Raw genomic sequence first — 26,547 nt, 5'->3', positions numbered from 1 at the left:
CATGAGGTGGTTTTTCAGACATGTGGAAAAAGAAGTGTGTCGCAAAAGCATGATGGAGACAATTTTTTCGCAGTTTACAGGGCACCTAAACACCGGGACATGACGTGAGAGGGTTCAACATGACCTGAGACAAGATAAAAAACCCCTTCCATCCATTTTCTACTGCTTGTCCTGTTCGGGGTCGCGGGGGTACTGGAGCCTATCCCAGCTGCATTCGGCCGGAAGGCGGTGTACACCCTGGACAAGTCGCCACCTCATCGCAGGGCCAAAACAGATATACAGACAACATTCACACTCACATAAAAACATTACAGCCATATTAAATTGCAAACAACAGCGAAATGCACATTTTTACAAGAAAATAGAATGGGAAGTGAGAGCGAAGGGGTTTGAAAAGCCGTAGCACATATTCCGCAGCAAGTGGAAAACCATCAAGCAGTGCTACCGGGCTGAAAAATGCACATGTTGCTATGATGGAGCCGTTGGGAGGACTAAAATAAAAAAAATACTTAATTGCGGCCGCAGCTATTCGTAAGGATGTTGCCTTTGAGTGAACATCCGCTGCCTTCATCTTCTATTGACAATCACGGAAACAGCAGTGGTTGCAAATGTAATCACAGGTCCAAAACCAAGGAAACACAAAGCATCCATCTTCCTCAAAGTTGAGTCTTGAGGGACAAGACTTTACAAGAATTATGGCTTATGATGAAAAAACATCTTTTAATGGGAACACCCACAATATACTTTGTTGAAATTTTTAAATATCGCTTTTATTTTGCAAATAAACTGCAATGGAAACACAGCTATACATAAAGTACATTGTACATTAAAGTTCTTTTTTTAAAATATGATAAAAAAAATTTACAATTGTAATCATATATTTATAACACAGCCGAGTAATATCAATGTTTGTATGTTATCTTTTTACTATTTGTCATGAGGATCTGCTTCCCCCGACAACATTTTAATAAAATATATTATTATATACTGCGATGATGTGGTGACTTGTCCAGGGTGTACCCCGCCTTCCGCCCGATTGTAGCTGAGATAGGCACCAGAGCCCCCCGCGATCTCAAAGGGAATAAGCGGTAGAAAATGGATGGATGGGATGGATATTATTATATACAGTGGGGCAAAAAAGTATTTAGTCAGCCACCGATTGTGCAAGTTCTCCCACTTAAAATGATGACAGAGGTCTGTAATTTTCATCATAGGTACACTTCAACTGTGAGAGACAGAATGTGAAAAAAAAAATCCAGGAATTTACATTGTAGGAATTTTAAAGAATTTATTTGTAAATTATGGTGGAAAATAAGTATTTGGTCAACCATTCAAAGCTCTCACTGATGGAAGGAGGTTTTGGCTCGAAATCTCACGATACATGGGCCCATTCATTCTTTCCACAACACGGATAAATCGTCTTGTACACTTAGCAGAAAAACAGCCCAAAAGCATGATGTTTCCACCCCCATGCTTCACAGTAGGTGTGGTGTTCTTGGGATGCAACTCAGTATTCTTCTTCCTCCAAACACGACGAGTTGAGTTTATAACAAAATGGATATTTGGATGATACAGCAGAGGATTGGGAGAATGTCATGTTTTCAGATGAAACCAAAATAGAACTTTTTGGTACTTTTTGACCTGTCATCATTTTAAGTGGGAGAACTTGCACAATCGGTGGCTGACTAAATAGTTTTTGCTCCATTGTATAATGTATATTAAGGATTATGACATGTCATGATTATTTATTCTTCCTTGCTGTACCTTTTGAACTAGATTAACATGACAAAGCTCTTAAAAAATGGAAATGATTCTGTTTTCATGAATTCTGTGAAGACAGAAGACAAATATATTATTTTAGGCAACCCTGATATCCTTGTGAAACTCATCTTTATCATACAAATAAGGCCATGCCCACACAAACACATATTTTTTAAAATTCACATTTCTCTCTGTAGTGTGAAAAGAATCCATCCACACAAGTGTAGTTTGAACACAGTCTTCAGGAACACACATTCACCAGCTGTCGTGCGCATTTTGGCCAATCGGAAGCCTGAAAAAGCTACCACAGCTGACTCGCTTATCAATATCGTGATATACAGTATTTGATGTTCAACCATGTGTAAATTCTCTTTAAAGGGGAACATTATCACAATTTCTGAAGGGTTAAAACCAATAAAAATCAGTTCCCAGTGGCTTTTTTTTCTCCGAACTTTTTCTCAAAATTTTACCCATCAGGCAATATCCCGAAATACAGCTTCAAAGTGCCTGATTTTAACCATCGTAATATCCACCCATCCATTATCCTGTGACGTCACAGCGTGACCACACAGAAACAAACATGGTGGATAGCACAGAAAGGTATAGCGATATTAGCTCAGATTCAGACTCGGATTTCAGCGGCGTAAGCGATTCAACAGATTACGCATGTATTGAAACGGATGGCTGGAGTGTGGAGGCAGGTAGCAAAAATTAAATTGAAGAAGAAACTCAAGCTATTGAGCCAAATCACGACAGACAGCGGCACGGGAGGAAGCAAGGACGAATTCGGCGATTATCTTCTAACCAACGATTGGTATGTGTTTGTTTAGCATTAAATGTGGGTGGAGGGAAAGGCTGGATGCAATTATAGCTACAAATGAGGTATAATGATGCAATATGTACATACAGCTAGCCTAAATAGCATGTTAGCATCGATTAGCTTGCAGTCATGCCGTGACCAAATATGTCTGATTAGCACACTCCACATAAGTCAATAACCTCAACAAAACTCACCTTAATGAGTGGTCAGTGGTTCAGTGGTCTATTTTCCAATATTGCAGATTTCTTTGACTTTATCGTTGGGAATGCATCTGCTTTGAGTGTCGCAGGATATCCACACATTCTTGCCATCTCTGTCGTAGCATAGTTGTCGTCGGTGAAATGTGCAGAACAAACGAGGGACTTTCGAATCTTTTGGCCACTGGTGCAACTTGAATCCGTCTCTGTTGGTGTTGTTACACCCTCTGACAACACACCGACGAGGCATGATGTCTCCAAGGTACGGGAAAACAGTCGAAAAAACGGAAAATAACAGAGCTGATTTGACTTGGTGTGTGTATGTGTTCGAGAAAATGGCGTATCGCTTCATGACGTCATGGGTGAAAGGTCATTGCTTCGACAGGCTATCAATTGTAAGGCCTTTAAATTGCCAAATTCACCCTTTTAGAGTTTGGAAATCGGTTAAAAAAATATATGGATTTTTTTCTGCAATATCAAGGTATATATTGACGCTTACATAGGTCTGGTGATAATGTTCCCCTTTAAGATCAGTACTTACACTAAGCCAGGGAAAAAATGTGTTTTGTTTTTCAATAACTTCATATTCTATTTTGAAATAGGGTTCAACAACAGGAAATAATGTTAACCATTTCTTATGACACAATCAAAAAATTATTATTTTCCCTGTCCGCACAAACACTTAAGCCAGAGTTGGGTTTTTTTGTCCTGTCCAGCTACTCAGGCAAATCATATTGTTCACAGAGTAGGGGACGGCGTGGCAAAGTTGGGAGAGTGGCTGTGCCAGCAATCTGAGGGTTACTGGTTCAATCCCCGCCTTCTACCATCCTAGTCATGTTCGTTGTGTCCTTGGGCAAGACACTTCCCCCTTGCTCCTGATGGGTACCTGGTTAGCGCCTTGCATGGCAGCTCCCGCCATAAGTGTGTGAATGTGTGTGTGAATGGGTGAATGTGGAAATACTGTCAAAGCGCTTTGGGCTCCTTAAAAAGGGGGAGAGAAGCGCTATACAAGTACAACCATTTTTTTTTTTTACCAGAGTTTTCAAAAAGTTTAAGAACAAAAAGCTCTCTGGACAAAAAGCTAAAACACACCCTCTATTGTTCTTTTGTGATTTCTAGTCATTGTGAATTAGTTTATTGATGGTGAGAGCAGCAGTGGTTCTTTTATCAGATCCAAAAGCGCAAGAGTGCTTTGTCGTTCATATTGTTCATATTCTGAAACTTTTTGTTTGTTTGTTAAACCAGCTATTTATGAGTTCCTGACCAAAATTGACAATAAACAACTATGATTACACACGTCTTCAGACTGAAATGTACAACAGCCTGGTATTTTTTCCTTGTGAGCAGTGCTTCAAGACCATTCGAACGTGTGTTGTCTTAAGAATGTCACCAAGTTTCTGAACGGCTCTCCAGACGCAGGGTTTTAATCCACATTCAGCTGTCGGCTGTTTGCGCCTGATGCGAAGGTTGTACGGGGTATTATGACCCGTTGGAGGGTTTGGTCTGAGGCTTTGCTCTTTGATATCATACACTCATATAAGCGGCTCAGTGGCTTCAACCATGTCTGTTACCCCATGGTGACACGATGACGCCATCATGCTTGGCGCCTGTTGCCTCTAGATGAGCTGACGTAAGAACATAATCACAATCCGACCATGTGCGATCGCTTCCAAGTTTTAGGGTTGCTCATGTGGGCGGGGCTTCAGTTACAGCAGAGCGGCACAGTCGCCGCCGCCTCTGGTTCATCTTTATCCCCAGAGCCTGTGTGACTTTGGTCAATCCCCACCATAACAGACATCTGACAGACAGCAGCTCACTTGTTGTCAGCCTTATCAGGACGTAGCACATGTGTTTGCGCAGCAAAGCGACAGCTCAAAGCCACTCATACACTGTACACTCAAACAGATGTTCTACCCAGCTCCACTTGTGGCTTTACTTTGCTTTCTTCATTTCTTCTTTTTTGTTACTTTCTCAGGGAGAGGACGTTAATGTGCACGAATGTGGACTGGTAGAGAAAAAGCAGGAAACTTTCAGACGTTTGTGTGCATGTGCATTTCCTGTGTGCGACTCAGAGGTAGCAAAAACAGGCTCATTAAACTTACTCTACCTGAAAGGCTGAAAAGACGACTGCTTCACTTAAGAGGAATGGAAGAGCAAGAGAAATGGGCTTTTTGAACAAATTGCCACACTTCAACAGCTCAATACATCCTGAAAGGACATTTGTCAAAATAATTTGATTTTGAAGCAACATTTTTCAAGGTAACGTTTGTCCCAATCTCTGCAGTTTTCCGGTGAGGTTCCTGAGAATCGTGTGGATGTTGTGGTGGCTAATCTGACGGTGATAGATGCCGACCAACCGCATTCTCCGAACTGGAACGCCATTTACAGGATCATCAGTGGCGATCCTTCTGGCCGCTTCAACATTTGCACAGACCCCGTGACCAATGACGGCATGGTGACTGTGGTAAAGGTAAGACAATGACCAATCACTTTGCCCTACCTCTGTACTCAAAGGTCATCACCACTTTATTATTCATTCTTTTATTTTAAATGTTAGGTGTTTTGTGATATCATGGAGTTAAACAGACTGGAGTTTGTGCCTTTAGAATGACCCCTCTTGTTTGAAACGAGGGATTAGAAGCCCTTCTGAAAAACACAACCATATTTCGCACAATGGCTGACAAGACCACTGTAGCAAATAATATATTGATTTCTCAATTACAGAGGCAGCAGTTTTTTTTACTCTTTAATGGGCTACCAGCTGTAGTGAATGACAGCGACAAGAATGCTTTGTCTTGTTGTTGTGTTCAGCCAATTGGACAAAGGTTATCCGGCTTGTTTAACCCCATTACCATAAAAGCAAAATGTAAAGAAATACAGGAAACAGACAATATAGTGTCCACTTGTTTGTTCTGCTTCCCAGAGGTGTGTGTTGATCAAGCAAAGCAATCATTTATTTATGATGTATGAGTCCAGCAAATCTCATCTCACATCAACCAATGATGCTCAAGAAATAACAATAACATTTGCTGTGATTCCCAAAGTGTCATGAGAAGTGCATGTTGGCATTTTGTTTCTCTTCAATTCCTGTAGATGACTGCCTTTTATAGTCCATCCCTTATCCTCCCCGATGTAAAATTCAGCAGGTGGCCGAGTAGCCGCAAGCTTCCGTCGGAGCCCAGGGGATATTATCAGGAAGTCATAAAATAGGAGATGGGAGACCTCCTGGGAATGAGGAGAAATAGACTGCCTAAACAAGTAAACCGTTTTAGCTAACTCCAGGGAATGGAAGGATTACATGCAAAAGGTAAAGTTAAGATATTGGCATTTTTATCAATGGGCTGCTTGCATACACTTGTGAGGCCACCACAACCAGGTATGCATAATCCCCCACGGGGCTCCAAATGCTCCTCTGTGAATAAAGGCTCAGGTCCTAATCAGACCATGTCACATTTACGCAGCTCTCAGCAGGGTTGATGAGGACTTTCGCATTTTAGAATGCAGGTGCTAGTGTTGCAAATAGACAAAAAGGAAAATAAAAATTCATTAAAGTACACAACCTATTGGTCGGAATGAGTCATTAAATAATAAATGTGAGTCATTTATTATGATAAACATGAAATATGACAGAGTGGTCAGAAAGGAGGAATAAGGTGACTTTGGAGGATTCAGTAATCAGTGAATTAGAGGTTTGCGTTGCTGCCAACGTTTTCGGATTCGGCGGGAAAGACGAATCTATCGACATCTCAACTCAATTAAAAATCTCTCGTATTGTGACGTTTTTGTGAGGATACAAAATACTATAATTTGACAATCCATTTATGAAAAAATCCTTTTTTTTTGTATTTATTTTTTTTTCTTTGTCATGAAAAGGGGACATTTTTGTCATGAAAAAGGGAGGTTTTTGTGGTTGGTGCACTAATTGTAAGTGTATATTGTTTTTTTTTATGTGGAATTAATAAAAAAATATATATAATTTTTTTTATTTTTTTATTTTTTTTAAATGAATAAAAAATTCTTCTGCAGCCCGGTACCAATCAGGCCACGGCCCGGTGGTTGGGGACCACTGCTGTATATGTTTGTTTCATAACACTATCAGACTTTGCTCCTGTGCTGAAATCCCTACGAGGGTGGTTGGCTGTAAATATACTGAGTGCACCACAGGTTTTACAGTCCTAACATGCATGCTCACATTTACTAGTTGCTAACATGCATACACACACACACAGACATTTAGAGGTGTTGTCAACCAAGAGGCCTTATTAGGAATTGAAATATCACACCCTGTATGTCTGCTGAAAGATGCTGTACCTAATTATCATTACCATCACACGCTCCAGACACAAGCCTTGTGGCTGTAATCATCACTCGCCTATTTAGAGACGCGCTACTTTACCTACAAGCTGCACGTTGATGTCATTCTTATTTATTTACCTGCTGCTGGCTTTTGAACCCAAACATGTAGTCTTCATTAAAAGACCACATAACTGTCACTCTTGGTTTAGCTCATCTAGAAAGTATCTTTTACACAGAACAGACATGCAAACACTCACAAAGGGGGTCGACAGGCTGTCTAGCTCATGTATTGGCCCTCTTCAGAGTCAGTCAGTGTGTGTGCGTGCCAGTGTTTGTGTGTGAATGCATCATCTGTTAACACAGATTTTGCTATCACAGTCAACAACTGACTTGTAGTTTAGATCTTCTGTCTCCCTCTAGTGATATAGTAATTATAAGATTTAAAAACAAATGAATTAGGATTGCACCACGATATAGTATTTGGAATATAAAAATGTCTGAAACAAACTAAAAGTTCAATTTCTTCGAAAAAAAATTCATTTCTATGTTTTCAGAGCCTGGTGAATGAATGGTAAGAAGAAAAGAAAAGTGATTTTAGTAGCAAATGTATTTAGTAAGAGTAATCTTTTGCTCTGTGCTCTCTTCCTCCAGCCGGTCGATTTTGAGATGAACCGAGCCTTCATGCTTACAGTGGTGGTGTCTAACCAGGCCCATCTGGCTAGTGGAATTCAGTCCTCCCTCCAATCTACGGCAGGGGTAACCATATCTGTTCAGGACGTCAATGAACCCCCTTATTTCCCCACAAATCCAAAACACATCCGATTTGAGGAGGGTGTTCCTGCCGGCACGAGTCTGACGACCTTCTCAGCCTCGGATCCCGACCGACTACAAATGCAGCAGACAATCAGGTATGAAATACTGCTGAGGGAATTTCACTATTCTCCTTTTCCTGCGGGACTATAAAGTGTTGGCATATGACCCAGCAAAGAGAAAATTGGAGCAGAAATGCATCCTGAATAGCGCTGCGAAAAACTTATTGACTTAAAAGACCATATTCTATTTGGTCGTCTATGTTTAAAAGGATGAATATCACAATGAAAAACATTTCCTGACTGAGCCTTAAAGTTTTGCTCATGTATCACCATTGCTGAGCAGACACCTTGCCAAAATCTCCCTATATGCACTGGCACCAGTCCAAGAAGCCTTGCTTTTGGTAATTTAGGGTGAAAATTGGAACTATATTTAGTGTAAACCATGAAACCTTTATGAGTCAATATTAAAGACCCTGAGTAAGGAGGCTCTGAAGGTCAATAGGGTGTAAAAATAAGTGTGTGTGTTCTTCAGGTTGCACGCACACACACGCACATAGTGAAATAAAGCCACCTCATCACAGGGCCAACACAGATAGACAGACAACATTCAGACTCACATTCACACACTCGGGACCATTTAGGTGCATGTCTTTGGTGGTGGGAGGAAGCCAGAGTACCTGAAGGGAACCCACGCAGTCACGGGGAGAACATGCAAACTCCACACAATAAGATCACGAGCCCGGGATTGAACCCAGGACTACTCAGGACATTTGTATTGTGAGGCACATGCACTAACCCCTGTGCATTTAATTTAATTAACTTTAGGAAATGTCTCAAAGGACTGTACAAACCACTACGACTACGACATCCTCGGAAGAACCCACATAAGGGCAAGGAAAACTCACACCCAGTGGGACGCCAGTGACAATGATGATTACCCCCCCACTCCCCCCCCCCACCCCCACCCCCCACCCCAGGGGACCAAAAGCAATGGATGTCGAGCGGGTCTAACATGATACTGTGAAAGTTCAATCCATAGTGGCTCCACCACAGCCGCAAGAGTTCAGTTCAAAGCGGATCCAAGACAGCAGCGAGCGTCCCGTCCACAGGAAACCATCCCAAGCGGAGTCGGATCAGCAGCGATACACAGGCAAGCGGTCCATCCTTGGTCCCGACGAGCGGTCCATCCTGGGTCCCGACTCTGAACAGCCAGTACTTCATCCATGGTCATCAGACCACACCCACTCCACAAGAGAGGGGGGGACAGAGGAGAAAAAGAAAAGAAGCGGCAGATCAACTGGTCTAAAAAGGAAGTCTATTTAAAGGCTAGAGTATACAAATGAGTTTTAAGGTGAGACTTAAATGCTTCTACTGAGGTAGCATCTCGAACTGTTACAAGGAGGGCATTCCAGAGTACTGGAGCCCGAACAGAAAACGCTCTATAGCCCGCAGACTTTTTTTGGGCTTTAGGAATCACTAATAAGCCGGAGTCCTTTGAACGCAGATTTCTTGCCGGGACATATGGTACAATACTATCGGCAAGATAGGATGGAGCTAGACCGTGTAGTATTTTATATGTAAGTAATAAAATAGCAGGAAATGCATCCAAAGCTAACATAGATTTCAAAATTTTTCTGAGGGGGCATGTCCCCAGGCCCCCCCTACCGGTGTTTTAGGATTAAAAAAATTTCAGCTAATTTTGTAAATCTTCATTCCCATCCCTGTCATAATGACCTACAATAAAATACAGTAACATAAGCCAAAGTATTCATTAAAACCAAAGCAGAGGTTTTATTACACAAGTACATTCAATATGTTTGGCCACCGTGACATTAGACAACGTTTGAACTTTAACACTGTGTTTGAATATACGAAAAAAATATAACAATATATTTTTTATTTTACTTATATTTTAACAGACTGGGTCCTATGTTATGTTTTGTTTCACATGTAGTTTTTCCATTGTTTAACATATTTGTTACGAGCAGCTTTCTCTGCCAATGTTTGTTTTTGTTTAAATGTGTTCTGCGTGTGGATTGGCTGGGAGGCTGGGAAAGGGCAGACGTTAGCGGAGAATGCGAAGAACAGTCATTTCCCACGCATGTTAAGGGATAGAAATCAAGAAGTAAGACGGTTCTGTTTGTGTCCTTATTGTTTATTTTGGCGTCGACTACAGCCTACAGTAGTCAGATTGTAACAGCTTCCATTTAGGGCTGATGGACCTTTGATGACAGCACCAGTCAGGCCATTACAATATTTATGTAGCAGCCCTTGGTGTCAATAAGCACAGCGTTGACATAGACTTGTGCGACTTTTATTTCTCAAATGTTCTTTTGTACTTATTTGTACCGTGAAACTAAAAAAAAAACACATTACAAAATTCTTTCTATTATCACTTGGCATCATATGACAATCACTTAAAGCAGGGGGCGGGAACCTTTTTGGCTGAGAGAGCCAAAAAGCCAAATATTTTAAAATATATTTCCGTAAGAGCCATATAATATCTTTTTTTACACTGAACAAAACTAAACGTGTGCATTTTTAAGTAAGACCAACATTTCTAGAGTATAATAGGTCTCTTATTCTTTGTAATAACATTGTTATTCTCGAGCTAACTGTGGAGGGGGCGTGGCCTGCTGACCTGCAGCGAACTGGGGTGTGCCAGGACCGGCCTCGAAATCAGCGACAGGTGCGTAGATGGCCCACCTGGGCCTTGTTATCTAATCACCTGTCGCTCTGTTATAAGGAGCAGCCAGATGGAGAGACGGGGTTGGGGCTGGAGCCAGAGCGCAAGCGAAAACGAAAGAGAAAAATACAATTGCTGGAAAGCAACTGAGAGACTTATTGAAAAATAAAACAATATTGTCACCCTGAAACAGGCTCTCATGTTGGTCCTTGGTGGTCTGACAAACCCCAGGAGGGCAAGCCCCACACTAACCAAGAATAAATAAATAACTTCTTACCATTAACGCAAATTCTTGAACGGGTGCGGTAGAAAACAGATGGATGGATTAAAAATGCATGGGAATGTTTTATATTTTGAACATTATTTTTAACACTGTGATTACAAGTGGAATCATTCATTACTTATCATAATAAGCAATGTCACCTCAGATTTATCCGAGAGCCAGATGCAGTCATCAAAAGAGCCACATCTGGCTCGCGAGCCATAGGTTCCTTACCCCTGACTTAAAGCGTCACACAATGATACTCAAACGTTGACATTTTAAACACAAATTTAAAACCAACCTCCTCTTGAATTTAATTTATTTTATCACATTTCTCTAAAATCACACATCACAAAATTGGAAGGAGAGCTTGAAATTACCTCAATATCACAAACACTCATGTAACTCTCTAATGCAGACCTAAGCAAATTAAGGCCCGGGGACCACATGCAGTCTGTTAAGCTTTTCAATCTGGCCCGCTGGACATTCCCAAATAATTTTTTTTGATCTTCAAGATGGAAAGTGTAGCTGCCATTATGATGTGTAGTGATGTTTTCTCTTGACCGTAAGTCTTGAACTATACAAAGTATTTCAATGGTTGGAATCTGCGCTTGTGGATGATATACCAGTTACTATGGTAATCTAATTAGTTACTATGGTAATCTACGTCACAGCAGGCGTTTCCACAGATGCGGAAGGAGCTTTTCACAACAAAGTTCTAAAGCTTAGTGATATTTCAGATTGTCGGTGGGTTTGTTTTGTACCCTTCGCCTTCATATTTCACTGTTTGTTGCGTTTTTGTTGCATTTCTCTTGATTGTAAAATATGTCGATTGAAAGGGGGTGTGACATTCATATTTTGTCAATATTTAGTGTTTTATCCTTCATACAAACATTTTTAATTCCATTATGTTTTTAAGGCGGTCTGTCATAACATGTTTAGCATTCAATCAGACATTATTGTGAAATTTTGTATTAGTGTACCTAAAAATAGATAAACCGGCCCCCAGAGACATTTTTCTCTCTAAATGTGGCCCCTGTGTCTGAGTTAGTTTGTGACGAACCCCAAGATGCAGAGAAGGAGGCAGGCATCGGATAGGAAAACATGGTTTTAATTTAAACACTAAAACAAAACCAAACAAAAGGGTACAACCAAAAGTGCGCACGAGGCGGATAACAAACTAAGAGCTAGAAAACAAAAGGTACTTAGTATGGAAGCTAGCAAAAAAAAAAAGGGCCTAGCATGGAAGCTAGCGGGTAGCGAGCATGAAAACAGAAGTCATACTTGTAATATGAAAACAAACTGGAAGCAGGGAACAAAAAACAGTAAGGTACAAACATCTAACAAATATAGTTTACCGCTACGCTGCAAAGACAGGACACGGTACGACACGACAGGAGCGACAACTCATAACAGAAGCGACATGCAATACGTGACAATAATCCACCACTTACTGGAAGAACAAAGCAGGTACAAATAGGAGTGGGCTGATTGACACCAGGTGTGGCCAGGTGCCAATCAGCCGCAGCTGAGGGTAAACAGCGCCCAGGGAGAAACACAGAAAACAGACAAAATAAGAGCGCTGACAGGAAACACTAGACACACACAGAGGAAACACTTACAAAAGCAGAGGGAAAAACTATAATATAGACAAACTGTCAGGGGCATGCCTAACACCCTGAGTCAAAATAATTGCCCAGGCCTGCTCTAATGTAAAAGAAATGACACGCCACCAATATCTTTGAGCCACATACCTTTCACCTGCCAACGCTGCAAACTGGATGTTTGATTATCCTTGTTGAATGACGACGTGTACTTTCTCAAACCAACTGCACTCAGTGACCAAACAAAAACAAGTTCACTTAAGTATTGGGCTTATTGAAAGCCGTTGACAGCAGAACACTTTTACTTTAACCTTTATTTATATATTCATTCACTCATTCATTACTTACTTTGGTCATATGCTGTCTTGACAAGAGGCGTGTTGGCTATCGTGGTGAAACTAATGTGTCAAACTGTCAATTGACGTTGATTGATTGATTGAAAATGTCATTAGTAGATTGCAAAGGAAGAGAATACATTATATGAAACAGTACAGTTTACACAGTACAGTACATATTCCATACAACTAAATGGTAACACTCGAATACTCGGAGGGCGGGGTATACCCTGGACAAATAGCCACCTCATCGCAGGGCCAACACAGATAGACAGACAACATTCACACTCACATTCACAAACTAGGGACCATTTAGTGTTGCCAATCAACCTATCCCCAGGTGCATGTCTTTGGAGGTGGGAGGAATCCGGAGTACCCGGAGGAAACCCATGCAGTCACGTGGAGAACATGCCGACTCCACACAGGAAGATCCCCAGCCCGGGATTGAACTCAGGGCCTTCGTATTGTGAGGCCCACGCACTAAACCCTGTAACACCGTTCTGCCAAAGAGTGAATTCTAAAATTATAAACCTGATAATATATATTTTTATAAAAATGTGTTCTTGTGTTTACAAACATACTTTAGTTAATAAAATAAAACATTCTCAGTTCCATAATCCATCGTCAAAGTATCAGATCGGGACTCGGAATCAGATTGCATCTGAGGCCAAAATGTGGTTCCCTACAAGAGATATTCCGGCAGTAAAATATCGCGGTGGTCAACCAAGCCAAGCTGGCTGTTGTGCAGTAATCAGCGCGGGAACAACTGAGAACGCAAATGGCCTAGATCAGGGGTGTCAAACTCATTTTAGATCAGGGGCCACATGGAGAAAAATATACTCCCAAGTGGGCCGGACTGGTAAAATCCCTGCACGATAACTTAAAAATAAAGACACTTTCAGATGGTTTTTCTGTGTTTAAAAATAGAAGAAGCACATTTTGAAAATGTACAAATCATAATGTTGTTGTTTTTTTACACTTAACATGTCACGGTTAATAGTATTTATCTTTATTTTTCATTATTTGTATTTTCTGAATGAATGATGTGATAATGTTCATCAGTCAATTCAATGGTGTTCATTTTCAATCTATCAAGATAAAAAAATATCAAAATCAAATTACAGTATGCCATGTATGTAGTTTGATCATTTTCCTCGATTGATGTACTAATATCATGTGGTTTATTTTGTACATATGTATCATCATCCAGAGATACAAAGAATTGATATTGCAACATCCAGTAGACACATGTAGAAGAGCTGTTTCTTTCATTCAAACATTTTAGGTTAATTTGTATACTTAGCAAACTCATCCCCGCGGGCCGTACGTTTGACACCCCTGGCCTAGATCTTCCTGCAAAAAGCAGATCTGAGCAAAAAAAATCAAACTAAGCAATTGAACAGATCCCTATACTTTATTTAAAACCGATTTGTCGAATGCCATCAAGGATTATCCGTCGCTGGAGTTCCCAGACATGTCAAACTAGCTTGTGCCCAAGACACGACAAAACAGATGAAAACTTGAAAAAGCATGGAAGTCAAGGAAATTGGTATCAAGATTATTCTGAATAAATCATGCATCGTTTTTGCTCGGGTAAGATTGCATTTAATGATTTAACTTTGCATCTACAGCCATGTATGTGGCCTTGTTACTGTTGCGCCGGCCGTTTACAAGAACACTTTTTTTCTCGTCTTTATCGAAATATAACTATATCTTGATATAATGTATGTGCTCAAAGCTTCATTTATGATTGCTGCCTCTGGTGAAAACTCTTTTAGGTTTTTTTCTCACATTTGCTTTCTTCATTTTGAATCGCCGAGTTGTTGCTTCACGGAACACTTCTAGCAAAAATGTGTCTTAAAAAATGCAAATAATATCAAGAAAAGACACCTCATCGCAGGGCCAACACAGATAGACAGACAACATTCACACTCACATTCACACACTAGGGACCATTTAGTGTTGCCAATCAACCTATCCCCAGGTGCATGTCTTTGGAGGTGGGAAGAAGCCGGAGTACCCGGAGGGAACCCACGCAGTCACGGGGAGAACATGCAAACTCCACACAGAAAAATCCTGAGTCTGGGATTGAACTCAGGACTACTCAGGACTTTTGTATTGTGAGGCAGATCCACTAACCCCTCATCCACCGTGCTGCCCTTGTTTATCTTCCACCCTCCCCGATTAGCTCCCAAGGAACTCTGAAGTAACGTTAATCCTTTTCGCGTTTTTAACCGTTCTGAGTACCCATTGAGAACAGCGCTAGCTTGACCACGATGCATATTTAATGAGCAAGATGTGAGCAAGACGTGACTTTGTGTGGAATCAATTCTATTGCCTTTCTGGGACACAGTTTTAATATAATTGTCACTTTGTGGGAAGCAAAGAATATTTGCTCAGTTATTACGCAGTTTGAGGGCGGTATAGCTCGGTTGGTAGAGCGGCCTTGTCAGCAACTTGAGGGTTGCAGGTTCGCTTCCCGCTTCCGCCATCCTAGTCACTGCCGTTGTGTCCTTGGGCAAGACACTTTACCCACCTGCTCCCAGTGCCACCCACACTGGTTTAAATGTAACTTAGATATTGGGTTTCACTATGTAAAGCGCTTTGAGTCACTAGAGAAAAGCGCTATATAAATATAATTCACAATTCACTTTTCATGTGTTTTATTGTATCAGATACTGAGATGAACATGACATTCAAATCATTTCGTACAATGGGTCATTAAAGGCCTACTGAAACGAGATGTTCTCATTCAAACAGGGATAGCAGGTCCATTCTATGTGTCATACTTGATCATTTCGCGATATTGCCATATTTTTCCTGAAAGGATTTAGTAGAGAACATCGACGATAAAGTTCGCAACTTTTGGTGCTGATAAAAAAGCTTTGCCTGTACCGGAAATCGCAGACGATGACATCACAATGGTGAGGGCTCCTCACATCCTCACATTGTTTATAATGGGAGCCTCCAACAAAAAGAGCTATTCGGACCAGGAAAAAAACTATTTCCCCATTAATTTGAGCGAGGATGAAAGATTTGTGGATGATGATAATGATAGCGAAGGACTAGGGAAAAAAATAAAAAGGCGATTGCATTGGGACGGATTCAGATGTTATTAGACACATTTACCAGGATAATTCTTGGAAATCCCTTATTTTTCTATTGTGTTACTTGTGTTTTAGTGAGATTAAATAGTACCTGATAGTCAGAAGGGTGTGTTCACGGGTGTCTTGACGGCAGTCTCTGAGAGAAGTCGACGGCAGCTGTATGGACGGCGCAAGCTCAGCTGATATCCGGTAAGAGGCGACTTTTTACCACAATTTTCTCATCGAAACCTGCCGGTTGACAAGTGGTCGTGATCCATGTTCGCTTGACCGCTCTGATCCATAGTAAAGATTCACCTCAGGGAATTTTAAACAAGGAATCACCGTGTGTTAATGTGGCTAACTGCTAAAGCTTCCCAACTCTATCATTCTACTTTGACATCTCCATGATTAATTGAACAAATTGCAACAGATTCAGCAACACAGATGTCCAGAATACTGTTTAATTGCGCGATGAAAAGAGACGACTTTTAGCCGCAAACGGTGATACGCTAATATTTCCTGACAGTCCGTGACATCACGCACACGCGTCATCATTCTGCGACGTTTTCAACAAAAATTCCAGGGGAAATTTAAAATTGCAATTTAGTAAACTAAACCGGCCGTATTGGCTTGTGTTGCCATGTTAATATTTCATCATTGGTATATAAACTATCAGACTGCGTGGTGGGTAGTAGTGGGTTTCAGTAGGCCTTTAATAACCTGTGTCTTTGAATCTGACAAAATGCCATACGTGTCTGTCAGCAAAGGATGAATATACATGAAGAAAGGATGAGAGGATTTAGATTGTGTCGTAAGAGATAAAAGTATGGCGCAAGAGTGGTTGATGCAGGGAGACAGGGGAGAATTGAGCATGTCAGTCAACTCTGGGTCAAGGTTTGAACTTGACAGGTGCTTATCAAAGGAGAGGCAGGCTGACAGAGTTCTTTTGGGAAGATGAGAGTGGACAGTACGATGTGGAAGTGTGCGTATGGGGAGAGGAAAGGAAGGTGAGGCATCATGCATCACCTGTCAGACACACAAACCTGTAAGGTTGGGACACTGGATGAGGAACACTGGCATAAATGATTACTTAAACCACCTTGGCTAAGCAGGAGACATGCATTTTTCATCCTCAGGGTCGGGGGTTTTAAAAATAAATGTCATATTTCTCCCTGCTGCTTGCTGAGATCACTAACCTGCCAGGACTAATCATACATCCAGCTGCACACGCACATCAGCCAAGTCCCAAATGAGGGACACTTCATGTAGAAGGCAAGCTCTGGTTAGCCATGAAAATTAAACCCAAGAACCAAAAGTAAATGTAATAAACTTTTTTATGGACTTCCGCAATTGCTTCCCTGGTGTTTGGGATTGTTAAAGGGGAACATTATCACAATTTCAGAAGGGTTAAAACCAATAAAAATCAGTTCCCAGTGGCTTGTTTTATTTTTCAAAGTTTTTTTCAAAATATCCTGAAAAACTGCTTCAAAGTGCCTAATTTTCACTATCGCTATATCCACCCGTCCATTTTCCTGTGACGTCACTGCGTGATGCCAATACAAACAAGCATGGCGGATAGAACAGAAAGATATAGCTACATTAGCTCGGATTCAGACTCGGATTTCAGCGGCTTAAGCGGTTCAACAGATTACGCATGTATTGAAACGGATGGTTGGAGTGTGGAGGCAGATAGCGAAAACGAAATTGAAGAAGAAACTGAAGCTATTGAGCCATATCACGACAGACAACGGCAACGAGGACGAATTTGGCGATCGCCTTCTATCCAACGATTGCATCTTTTGACCACTGGTGCAACTTGAATCTGTCGATTGGTATGTGTTTGTTTGGCATTAAATGTGGGTGGAGGGAAAGGCTGGATGAAAATATAGCTACAAATGAGGCATAATGATGCAATATGTACATACAGCTAGTCTAAATAGCATGTTAGCATCGATAAGCTTGAAGTCATGCCGTGTGCAAATATTTCTGATTAGCACATAAGTCAATAACATCAACAAAACTCACCTTTGTGATTTCGTTGACTTAATCGTTGGAAATGCATCTGCTTTGAGTGTCGCAGGATATCCACACATCTCTGTCGTAGCATCGCGATGCTACAACAGAAGAGAACAAACGAGGGACTTTCGCCTCTTTTGACCACTGGTGCAACTTGAATCCGTCGATTGGTATGAGTTTGTTTGGCATTAAATGTGGGTGGAGGGAAAGGCTGGATGCAACTATAGCTACAAATGTACATACAGTTAGCCTAAATAGCATGTTAGCATCGATTAGCATGCCGTGACCATTGATATGTCTGATTAGCACACTCCACGTAAGTCAACTTGAATCCGTCTCTGTTCGTGTTGTTACACCCTCCGACAACACACCGACGAGGCATAATGTCTCCAAGGTACAGAAAACAGTCGAAAAAACGGAAAATAACAGAGCTGATTTGACTTGGTGTGGGTAATGTGTTTGAGAAAATGGCGGATTGCTTCCTGTTGTGACGTCACGGGTGAAAGGTCATTGCTCCGACAGCGAACAGTTGAAAGGCGTTTCAATCGCCAAATTCACCCTTTTAGAGTTCGGAAATCGGTTAAAAAAACATCAATCAATCAATGATTATTTATATAGCCCTAAATCACAAATGTCTCAAAGGACTGTACAAACCATTACGACTACAACATCCTCGGAAGAACCCACAAAAGGGCAAGTAAAACTCACACCCAGTGGGCAGGGAGAATTCACACCCAGTGGGACGCCAGTGACAATGCTGACTATGAGAAACCTTGGAGAGGACCTCAAATAAACATATGGTTTTTTTCCTGCAACATCAAGGTATATATGGACGCTTACATAGGTCTGGTGATAATGTTCCCCTTTAAATATCCACATTCGTCTAATGGAGAGAAGAGAGTTAAAATTATTATGAAGTCAGTTGATGTCTATTTTTGCAAACATTTTCAGAAAGATAACAAGGGTGCATGGGCTGTTTGGAATTGACTTGAATAAATCAAACCTAAAGAACACCATGAACACCCATTTGCTAGTGACTATTTGCCTAGGTGTGCGCTTGCTTTTGCATGTGTGTGTGTGTGTGTGTGTGTGTGTGTGCGCGCGTGCGTTTGCATGTGTGTGTAAAATATAATATTTTAAATGTTTTATATGTACCTCAAACAAGGTACATATGTATATTCATTAAGTAAACACACCCACAAACAATTTAACATGGAGTACCATTTACATCTGCATTTACTCTTCCTTAGTTTAACCGGTTGCTCAAACAAACAAGCTTATTTACCTTCTCAGCTGATCTCTTTTGTTCGACGGTAGTTGGCGACATGAACAACAACATCAGTGCATGAGACTTCATCCCTCAATTCTGCCTGAATATTTCTGTAATTCTTTGTCATAGAAAATCTTTAATACAAAGTGTGAACAACTTGTGTACATCATGATACTTTTATTTTATACACTTATTTGATACAAACTGTTCCGCCCGATTGTAACTGACATAGGCACCAGCGCCCCCCGCGACCACAAAGGGAATAAGCGGTAGAAAATGGATGGATGAATGGATGTTTTCTTCAATTTCATTACCCACAGAACTGAAAACTTTCAGTAGCATAGATCACAATAGTCCGGAAATAGATAAGGATATAGATTCAGATATAATTTTTTTCTTTCACACCATCAATCAATCAATCAAAGTCTATTTATATAGCCCTAAATCACAAATGTCTCAAAGGACTGTACAAACCACTACGACTATGACATCCTCGGAAGAACCCACATAAGGGCAAGTAAAACTCACACCCAGTGGGACGCCAGTGACAATGATGACTATGAGAAACCTTGGAGAGGACCTCAAATGTGGGCAAACCCCCCCCCACTCTATGGGACCGAAAGCAATGGATGTCGAGCGGGTCTAACATGATACTGTGAAAGTTCAATCCCTAGTGGCTCCAACACAACCGCGAGAGTTCAGTTCAAAGCGAATCCAAGACAACAGCGAGAGTCCCGTCCACAGGAAACCATCCCAAGCGGAGGCGGATCAGCATATTAGAGATGTCCCCAACCGATACACAGGCGAGCGGTCCATCCTGGGTCCCGACGAGCGGTCCATCCTGGGTCCCGACGAGCGGTCCATCCTGTGTCTCGACTCTGGACAGCCAGTACTTCATCCATGGTCATCAGACCGGACCCCCTCCACAAGGGAGGGGGGGACAGAGGAGAAAAAGAAAAGAAGCGGCAGATCAACTGGTCTAAAAAGGAGGTCTATTTAAGGGCTAGAGTATACAATTGAGTTTTAAGGTGAGACTTAAATGCTTCTACTGAGGTAGCATCTCGAACTGTTACCGGGAGGGCATTCCAGAGTACTGGAGCCCGAACTGAAAACACCAGGAATACTTTTTTTTTTATACAGACGACCAATATAATGGAAACATTAAAATAGACAAGAAACTGTCGATTATTCATTTAAACAGCAGAAGTATTTTTTGGAATAATTCAACGAACTCTTCTAAATTAGCGCTATCTCAGAAACATGGATGGATGCAAAAAAAGCAATGGATTTTGACCTGGAAGTATATGAACTACATTATATCAACAGAACCAACAAGAATGGAGGGGGAGGAGCTGTGTACGTGATGAAGAACTGTTCTGTTTTCAAACCGAAAACAAGGAAATGGGATAAAATTGCTATGATATGAAAAAGGGTCGGATTAAATCAACTGTGCTTCTTCCTACTTTTCAGGTGTGCTGTAATGAAACAACTGGAAATCTGTGATGCATTAAATTGTATCATTTGCATGTTCGAAAACAACTGAAACTGAATGCTTTTTGTAGAAGAGGATTTTTCCTAAATATACCCACATTAAATTGTTTTTTCCGGACGTTGTTAAGCAAATATATTCACATACTGTTTACATGATATATTTTCTTCAAGAAAACATAATAACAACTTGGTTTTTTTTTTGCTACTGACAGTCAAGATTATTGGAAAAAACAAGTTACTTAACAACCTTAAGTCACGTGATTGCTCTGCCGATGTACCTGTGTTACTTTGATTTAGGATCTGTTTTAATGAAGTAATGCAGTCAAAAACAATATCAAAGTATCACAAATATTTTCACAAATCATCTTTATAATTATATTGGTACTTAAAGGCCTACTGAAACCCACTACTACCGACAACGCAATCAATGATGAAATATTAACATTGCAACACATGCCAATACGGCCATAGTTTACTAAATTACAATTTTAAATTTCCCGCAGAGTTTCTTGTTGTTGAAAACATCACGGAATGATGACGGGTGCGCGTGATGTCCCTGGTTGCAGGGGACATATTAGCGCAGCACCATTTGCACCTAAAAGTCGTCTCTTTTCATCGTGCAATTAAACCGTATTCTGAACATCTGTGTTGCTGAATTTTTTGCAATTTGTTCAGTAAATAATGGAGAAGTTAAAGTAGAAAAATGGAGTTGGGAAGCTTTAGCCTTTAGCTACACAAACACATGGTGATTCCTTGTTTAAAATTCCCGGAGGTGAAGCTTTACTATGGATCAGAGGGGTCAAGCGAACATGGTTCCCAACCACTTGTCAACCGGCAGGTGCCGGTAAGAAAATTATGGTAAAAAGTCGCCTCTTACCGGAGATCAACTGAGCTTGTGCCGTCCATGCAGCTGCCGTCGACTTCCCTCAGAGAATGGCGTCAGGTACTATTTAATCTCACTAAAACACTAGCAACACAATAGAAAGATAAGGGATTTCCCAGAATTATCTTAGTAAATGTGTCTAAAAATATCTGAATCCGTCCCAATGCAATCGCCTTTTTTTTAATTACTTAATTTTATTATTTTTTTTTTTCTAGTCCTTCGCTATCAATATCATCATCCACGAATATTCCATCCTCGCTCAAATTAATGGGGAAATTGTCGTTTTCTCGGTCCTAATAGCTCTTGCTGCTGGAGGCTCCCATTATAAACAATGTGAGGACGTGAGGAGCCCTCACCCTTGTGACGTCATCGTCTGCGACTTCCGGGAAAGGCAAGGCTTTTTTATTAGCGACCAAAAGTTGCGAACTTTATCGTCGATGTTCTCTACTAAGTCCTTTCAGCAAAAATATGGCAATATCACAAAATGATCAAGTATGACACATCGAATTGACCTGCTATCCCCGTTTAAATAAGAAAATCTCATTTCAGTAGGCCTTTAAAGTTGCTGTCTTCTTCTCATATATTATGAATCCCCCAGTGGATTGCATATTGTGACGACCATCTTACGTAAACACAATGTGCATTGTAAAAATACTCCGTATGGGGCAGAATACAGCAAATCATTTATGTGAGATTATATCCGGTCAGTAAAATAATAGCTGGTATGACAGTCCTCCATTGGAAAGACAGACTCAAGCCAAAGCCCAGAAAACAAGCAGTCCAGGCCTAAATCGGTTTGTTCCTAATGATGGTATTACAAGTAGATCATCCAACCGTGTTGGTACTTCCAGGTGACATCTCTTTTAGCCCCGCTCTCCTTTCCCACCAGCTAGCTCTTTCCTTGTCTCATCCATTTATCCTGCATCCTGTTGTGATGGATTTACACTATTCCTGCTAAGGATTTCACATCCCACCAGGTAGTGTCTGTGAGCTTTGCTGGCCTGTGTAAAAGCGACCAGAGTGTGGGAATGTCATCTCTGTGATCCCTTTTGGAAACGTGCTGCTTCACTGAGGATCATTCCCACTGCCTGCTGGGACAATCCCATCTCCCTTGCTGCAGGATAGAGATTAGTTCTCCTGTCCACCCCCACCTCTTCCAAACCCCCAATCATCCAAGCTTTCATTTTCTTCCATAGTAAATACATGCTCTATTTGATATAGCACAAAAAGACACACTGACACTGCAATTCAATATATACAAAATAAGTTTGAGGTCAAATCCATTTCGATCTGAAAGATGGGAGCGTGTTAAATTGTAAGGTCCCCAAACTGACATTTAGTAAATAAGATCCCAATTGATGCAAAAAGCTTGTGAAAGGTCAATATGTCCGATGTCCACAAAAGACAATCCACGATGAGATTGCAACCGAGAGAGCAAGAAGTTGATGAACTCCCTTGCTGAGGGAATGCAATATGGATAGGAAGGCACCAGGAGGGATAAGAAAATGTACGAATACAGAAACAGAGTAAGATGAGGTGAAGGGCTGCAGCTTGGGAAAGAGATCAGATAGAATTGAAAGTGTTGCATGAGCCAAAAGCGACAAATGAGAAACAAGAACAAGGGAGATCATACTCAGATAGGGTTGCAGTTGGGGAAATGATCCGCTCTTCCTCCACTGTTCTTTATCCCAAGAGTCAATCTGTGGGCTCACATTTATGATTGAAGATCAGTGCCCTGATCTTAGCGTCCAGCATTCAGGAATTTTTACAAACATCCTTAAAGGGGAACATTATCACAATTTCAAAAGGGTTAAAAACAATAAAAATCAGTTCCCAGTGGCTTGTTGTATTTTTTGAAATTTTTTTCCAAATATTACCGGTCCCGGAATATCCCTAAATAAAGTTTCCCTGTGACGTCATACAGGGCTGCCAATACAAATAACGTGGCGGTTACCACAGCAAGATATAGCGACATTAGCTCGGATTCAGACTTGGATTTCAGCGGCTTAAGCGATTCAACAGATTACGCATGTATTGAAACGGATGGTCGGAGTATGGAGGCAGATAGCGAAAACGAAATTGAAGAAGAAATTGAAGCTATTGAGCGAATAGCTATTGACGCTATTCGGGCATAGCGTTGGTGTACCTAATGAAGTGGCCCGTAGCATGGCTGCCTTATCAGCATCGCCGGTAAAATGTGCAGACCAAACGATCATCACTTTCGCATCTTGTGACACTGGAGCAACTTAAATCCGTCGATTGGTAAGTGTTTGTTTCGCATTATATGTGGGTATCTAGTTTCAAATGTACATACAGCTAGCGTAAATAGCATGTTAGCATCGATTAGCGTAGCATGTTAGTATCGATTAGCTGGCAGTCATGCCGTGACCAAATATGTCTGATTAGCACATAAGTCAACAACATCAACAAAACTCACCTTTGTCATTTCGTTGACTTAATCGTTGCAAATGCATCTGCAGGTTATCCCTACATCTCTGTGTCATGTCTGCCTTAGCATCGCCGGTCAAATGTGAAGACACTTTGGTACATTCAATGGGGGTCTGGCGGCAGATTTCTTGCCAGTGGTGCAACTTGAATCCCTCCCTGTTAGTGTTGTTACACCCTCCGACAACACACCGACGAGGCATGATGTCTCCAAGGTTCCAAAAAATAGTCGAAAAAACGGAAAATAACAGAGCTGAGACCCGGTGTTTGTAATGTGAAAATGAATATGGCGGGTGTGTTACATTGGTGACGTCATTTTCTGACGTCATCGCTAAAAGACCGATAAACAGAAAGGCGTTTAGTTTGCCAAAATTCACCCATTTAGAGTTCGGAAATCGGTTTAAAAAATACATGGTCTTTTTTCTGCAACATCAAGGTATATATTGACGCTTGCATAGGTTTGGTGATAATGTTCCCCTTTAAGAATAAGCTGGTTGTGACCCGAGCAGGGATCTTTGTCTTCTGATAAGATATACTATATGCGATACAAACATACACAGGCAGTCGCAGCAGTGCTTAACAAGGAAGGCAATTGACTTCAATGTTTAGTACACAGGAGCAAAACAATGGGGTAAAATCGACAGAAGGCTGCAAGCTCTGGAGAAGTCAATAAGGAATTATACTCTGTAAAGGTTAGGGACTTGTGGTCATTGTGAATGCAGACTGTCTAGATACCGTATGCACACACTCATGAGAAAATATTCCACTAAATTCTCGTTTAAATTCTTTCCATGTCTTCAGGTACTCCAAGCTGAATGACCCGGCGGACTGGTTATCCATCAACAGAACTAACGGTCAGATAGTTACCACAGCTACTCTGGACAGAGAGTCTGTCTATGTCAAAAACAACATATATGAAGCCACATTCCTGGCAACAGATAATGGTAAGCACCTCTTTTCAATAAGCATACATATCCTTTGAAACTTCTGCTTTTCTTACATTTTCCCTGTAGAGTGGTACCTCAATTTATGAGCACCTAAAATTACAGGTTTTTGTGATAAAAGCTGTCTCTCATCTTTCTGTTATGGTTTAAGTTGCAAACATAATTTGAAGTATTAGCCCAAGCTGCCGGCGGTTGAAGTAATATTTGTCAATGAGTTGTGCCATTTGAGCAACAAAGCGTTGATATAGTGTTACACGTTGTTCTTCCTGCTTCATTTATACAAGAAGCAAACATAAGTTGATGTTCTTGTTTGAGCGCCCCTCAGAGATCAACACAATCCTGCTCTCCAACCACCAGAGCTGAGAAAGTCAGTGCAAAGGAGAAGAAGTGGATGACCAAATCAGACAAACACCCCATTAAAAATAGGTCTTACTGATTAGAAGCCTCCCGGCGAGTCAGCCCCGCAGCTGCATTGTCACTTGTCAGTCCACATCACACAAGCTGCAGTCAGCCTATGCGACATACAGCCACAAACATCCAAACGCCAAAAGTGTATTCATGAAATGATTGAAGCCCTGCGATGAGGTGGCAGCTTGTCCAGGGTGTACCCCGCCTTCCCCCCTTTTGTAGCTGAGATAGGCGCCAGCGACCCCGAGAGGGAATAAGCGGTAGAAAATGGATGGATGGATGGAAATGATTGAAAAGCTGCAGATGCTGTGTTGGGCATGTTTCAATTTGTTTTGTCTAGTCCTGACCCAACAACCCGGATGGGGGACAGCGTGGCGAAGTTGGTAGAGTGGCTAGCAATCTGAGGGTTACTGGTTCAATCCCCACCTTCTACCATCCTAGTCACGTCTGTTGTGTCCTTGGGCAAGACACTTCACCCTTGCTCCTGATGGGTCCCTGGTGAGCGCCTTGCATGGCAACTCCTGCCGTCAGTGTGTGAATGTGTGTGCTAATGGGCGAATGGTGAAATACTGACAAAGCGCTTTGGGCTCCTTAAAAAGGGGTAAAAGAGCGCTATACAAGTACAACCCATTTACCCATTTATTTTTGGTACACAGACATACATTTCACTTGTTGACAACTCTGACACCCCCAGTCCGTCATTCAAAAAAGTCCAACATAAGCAACTATAGCCCGGTTAGAATTGAATAATAACATTACAAAGCAATGGTATGTATCATAATGCGGGGTACACCCTGGACAAGTCGCCACCTCATCACAGGGCCAACACAGATAGACAACATTCACACTCACATTCACACACTAGGGACCATTTAGTGTTGCCAATCAACCTATCCCCAGGTGCATGTCTTTGGAGGTGGGAGGAAGCCGGAGTACCAGAGGGAACCATAAAACATCAGGAGCATGGTAATATATTATTAAATTTGCAGTGAAGTGTACATTATTTGTAAAATCAGCGTACAGTAACAAAGAGCCAAGGAAACTTATTGAATGTTTAAGTGCCTAAAGCGCTGCACAACTCTTGTGGAATTATAATGCATTTAGTCATCAATATTGTGCAATGAGGCATTGTCTTTAACATCGATACACACTAACAAGGAGAAAGATACATCATGTTAACTTCTTGGTCTGTCATTAAATAAGGACTCTCACTATGGACTGGACTTTCACA

General features: G+C 41.3%; 1 protein-coding gene across 1 annotated transcript in view; it reads left to right on the top strand.

The window, feature by feature from the left end:
* Nucleotides 1-26,547, top strand: part of LOC133555082 (cadherin-4-like) — a 669,978-nt gene that overhangs the window by 601,927 nt on the left and 41,504 nt on the right. The window contains exons 11-13 of the mRNA XM_061904548.1: nt 5,063-5,248; nt 7,726-7,982; nt 24,766-24,908. Coding sequence (XP_061760532.1) covers nt 5,063-5,248; nt 7,726-7,982; nt 24,766-24,908 — 586 coding nt within the window. The remainder of the gene's footprint in view (nt 1-5,062; nt 5,249-7,725; nt 7,983-24,765; nt 24,909-26,547) is intronic.

Source organism: Nerophis ophidion, linkage group LG06 (assembly GCF_033978795.1).
Source record: "Nerophis ophidion isolate RoL-2023_Sa linkage group LG06, RoL_Noph_v1.0, whole genome shotgun sequence".
Classification (NCBI taxonomy): Eukaryota; Metazoa; Chordata; class Actinopteri; order Syngnathiformes; family Syngnathidae; genus Nerophis; species Nerophis ophidion.
The sequence above is the reverse complement of the archived record's forward strand: the minus strand, read 5'-3'. Positions and strand labels throughout refer to the sequence as shown.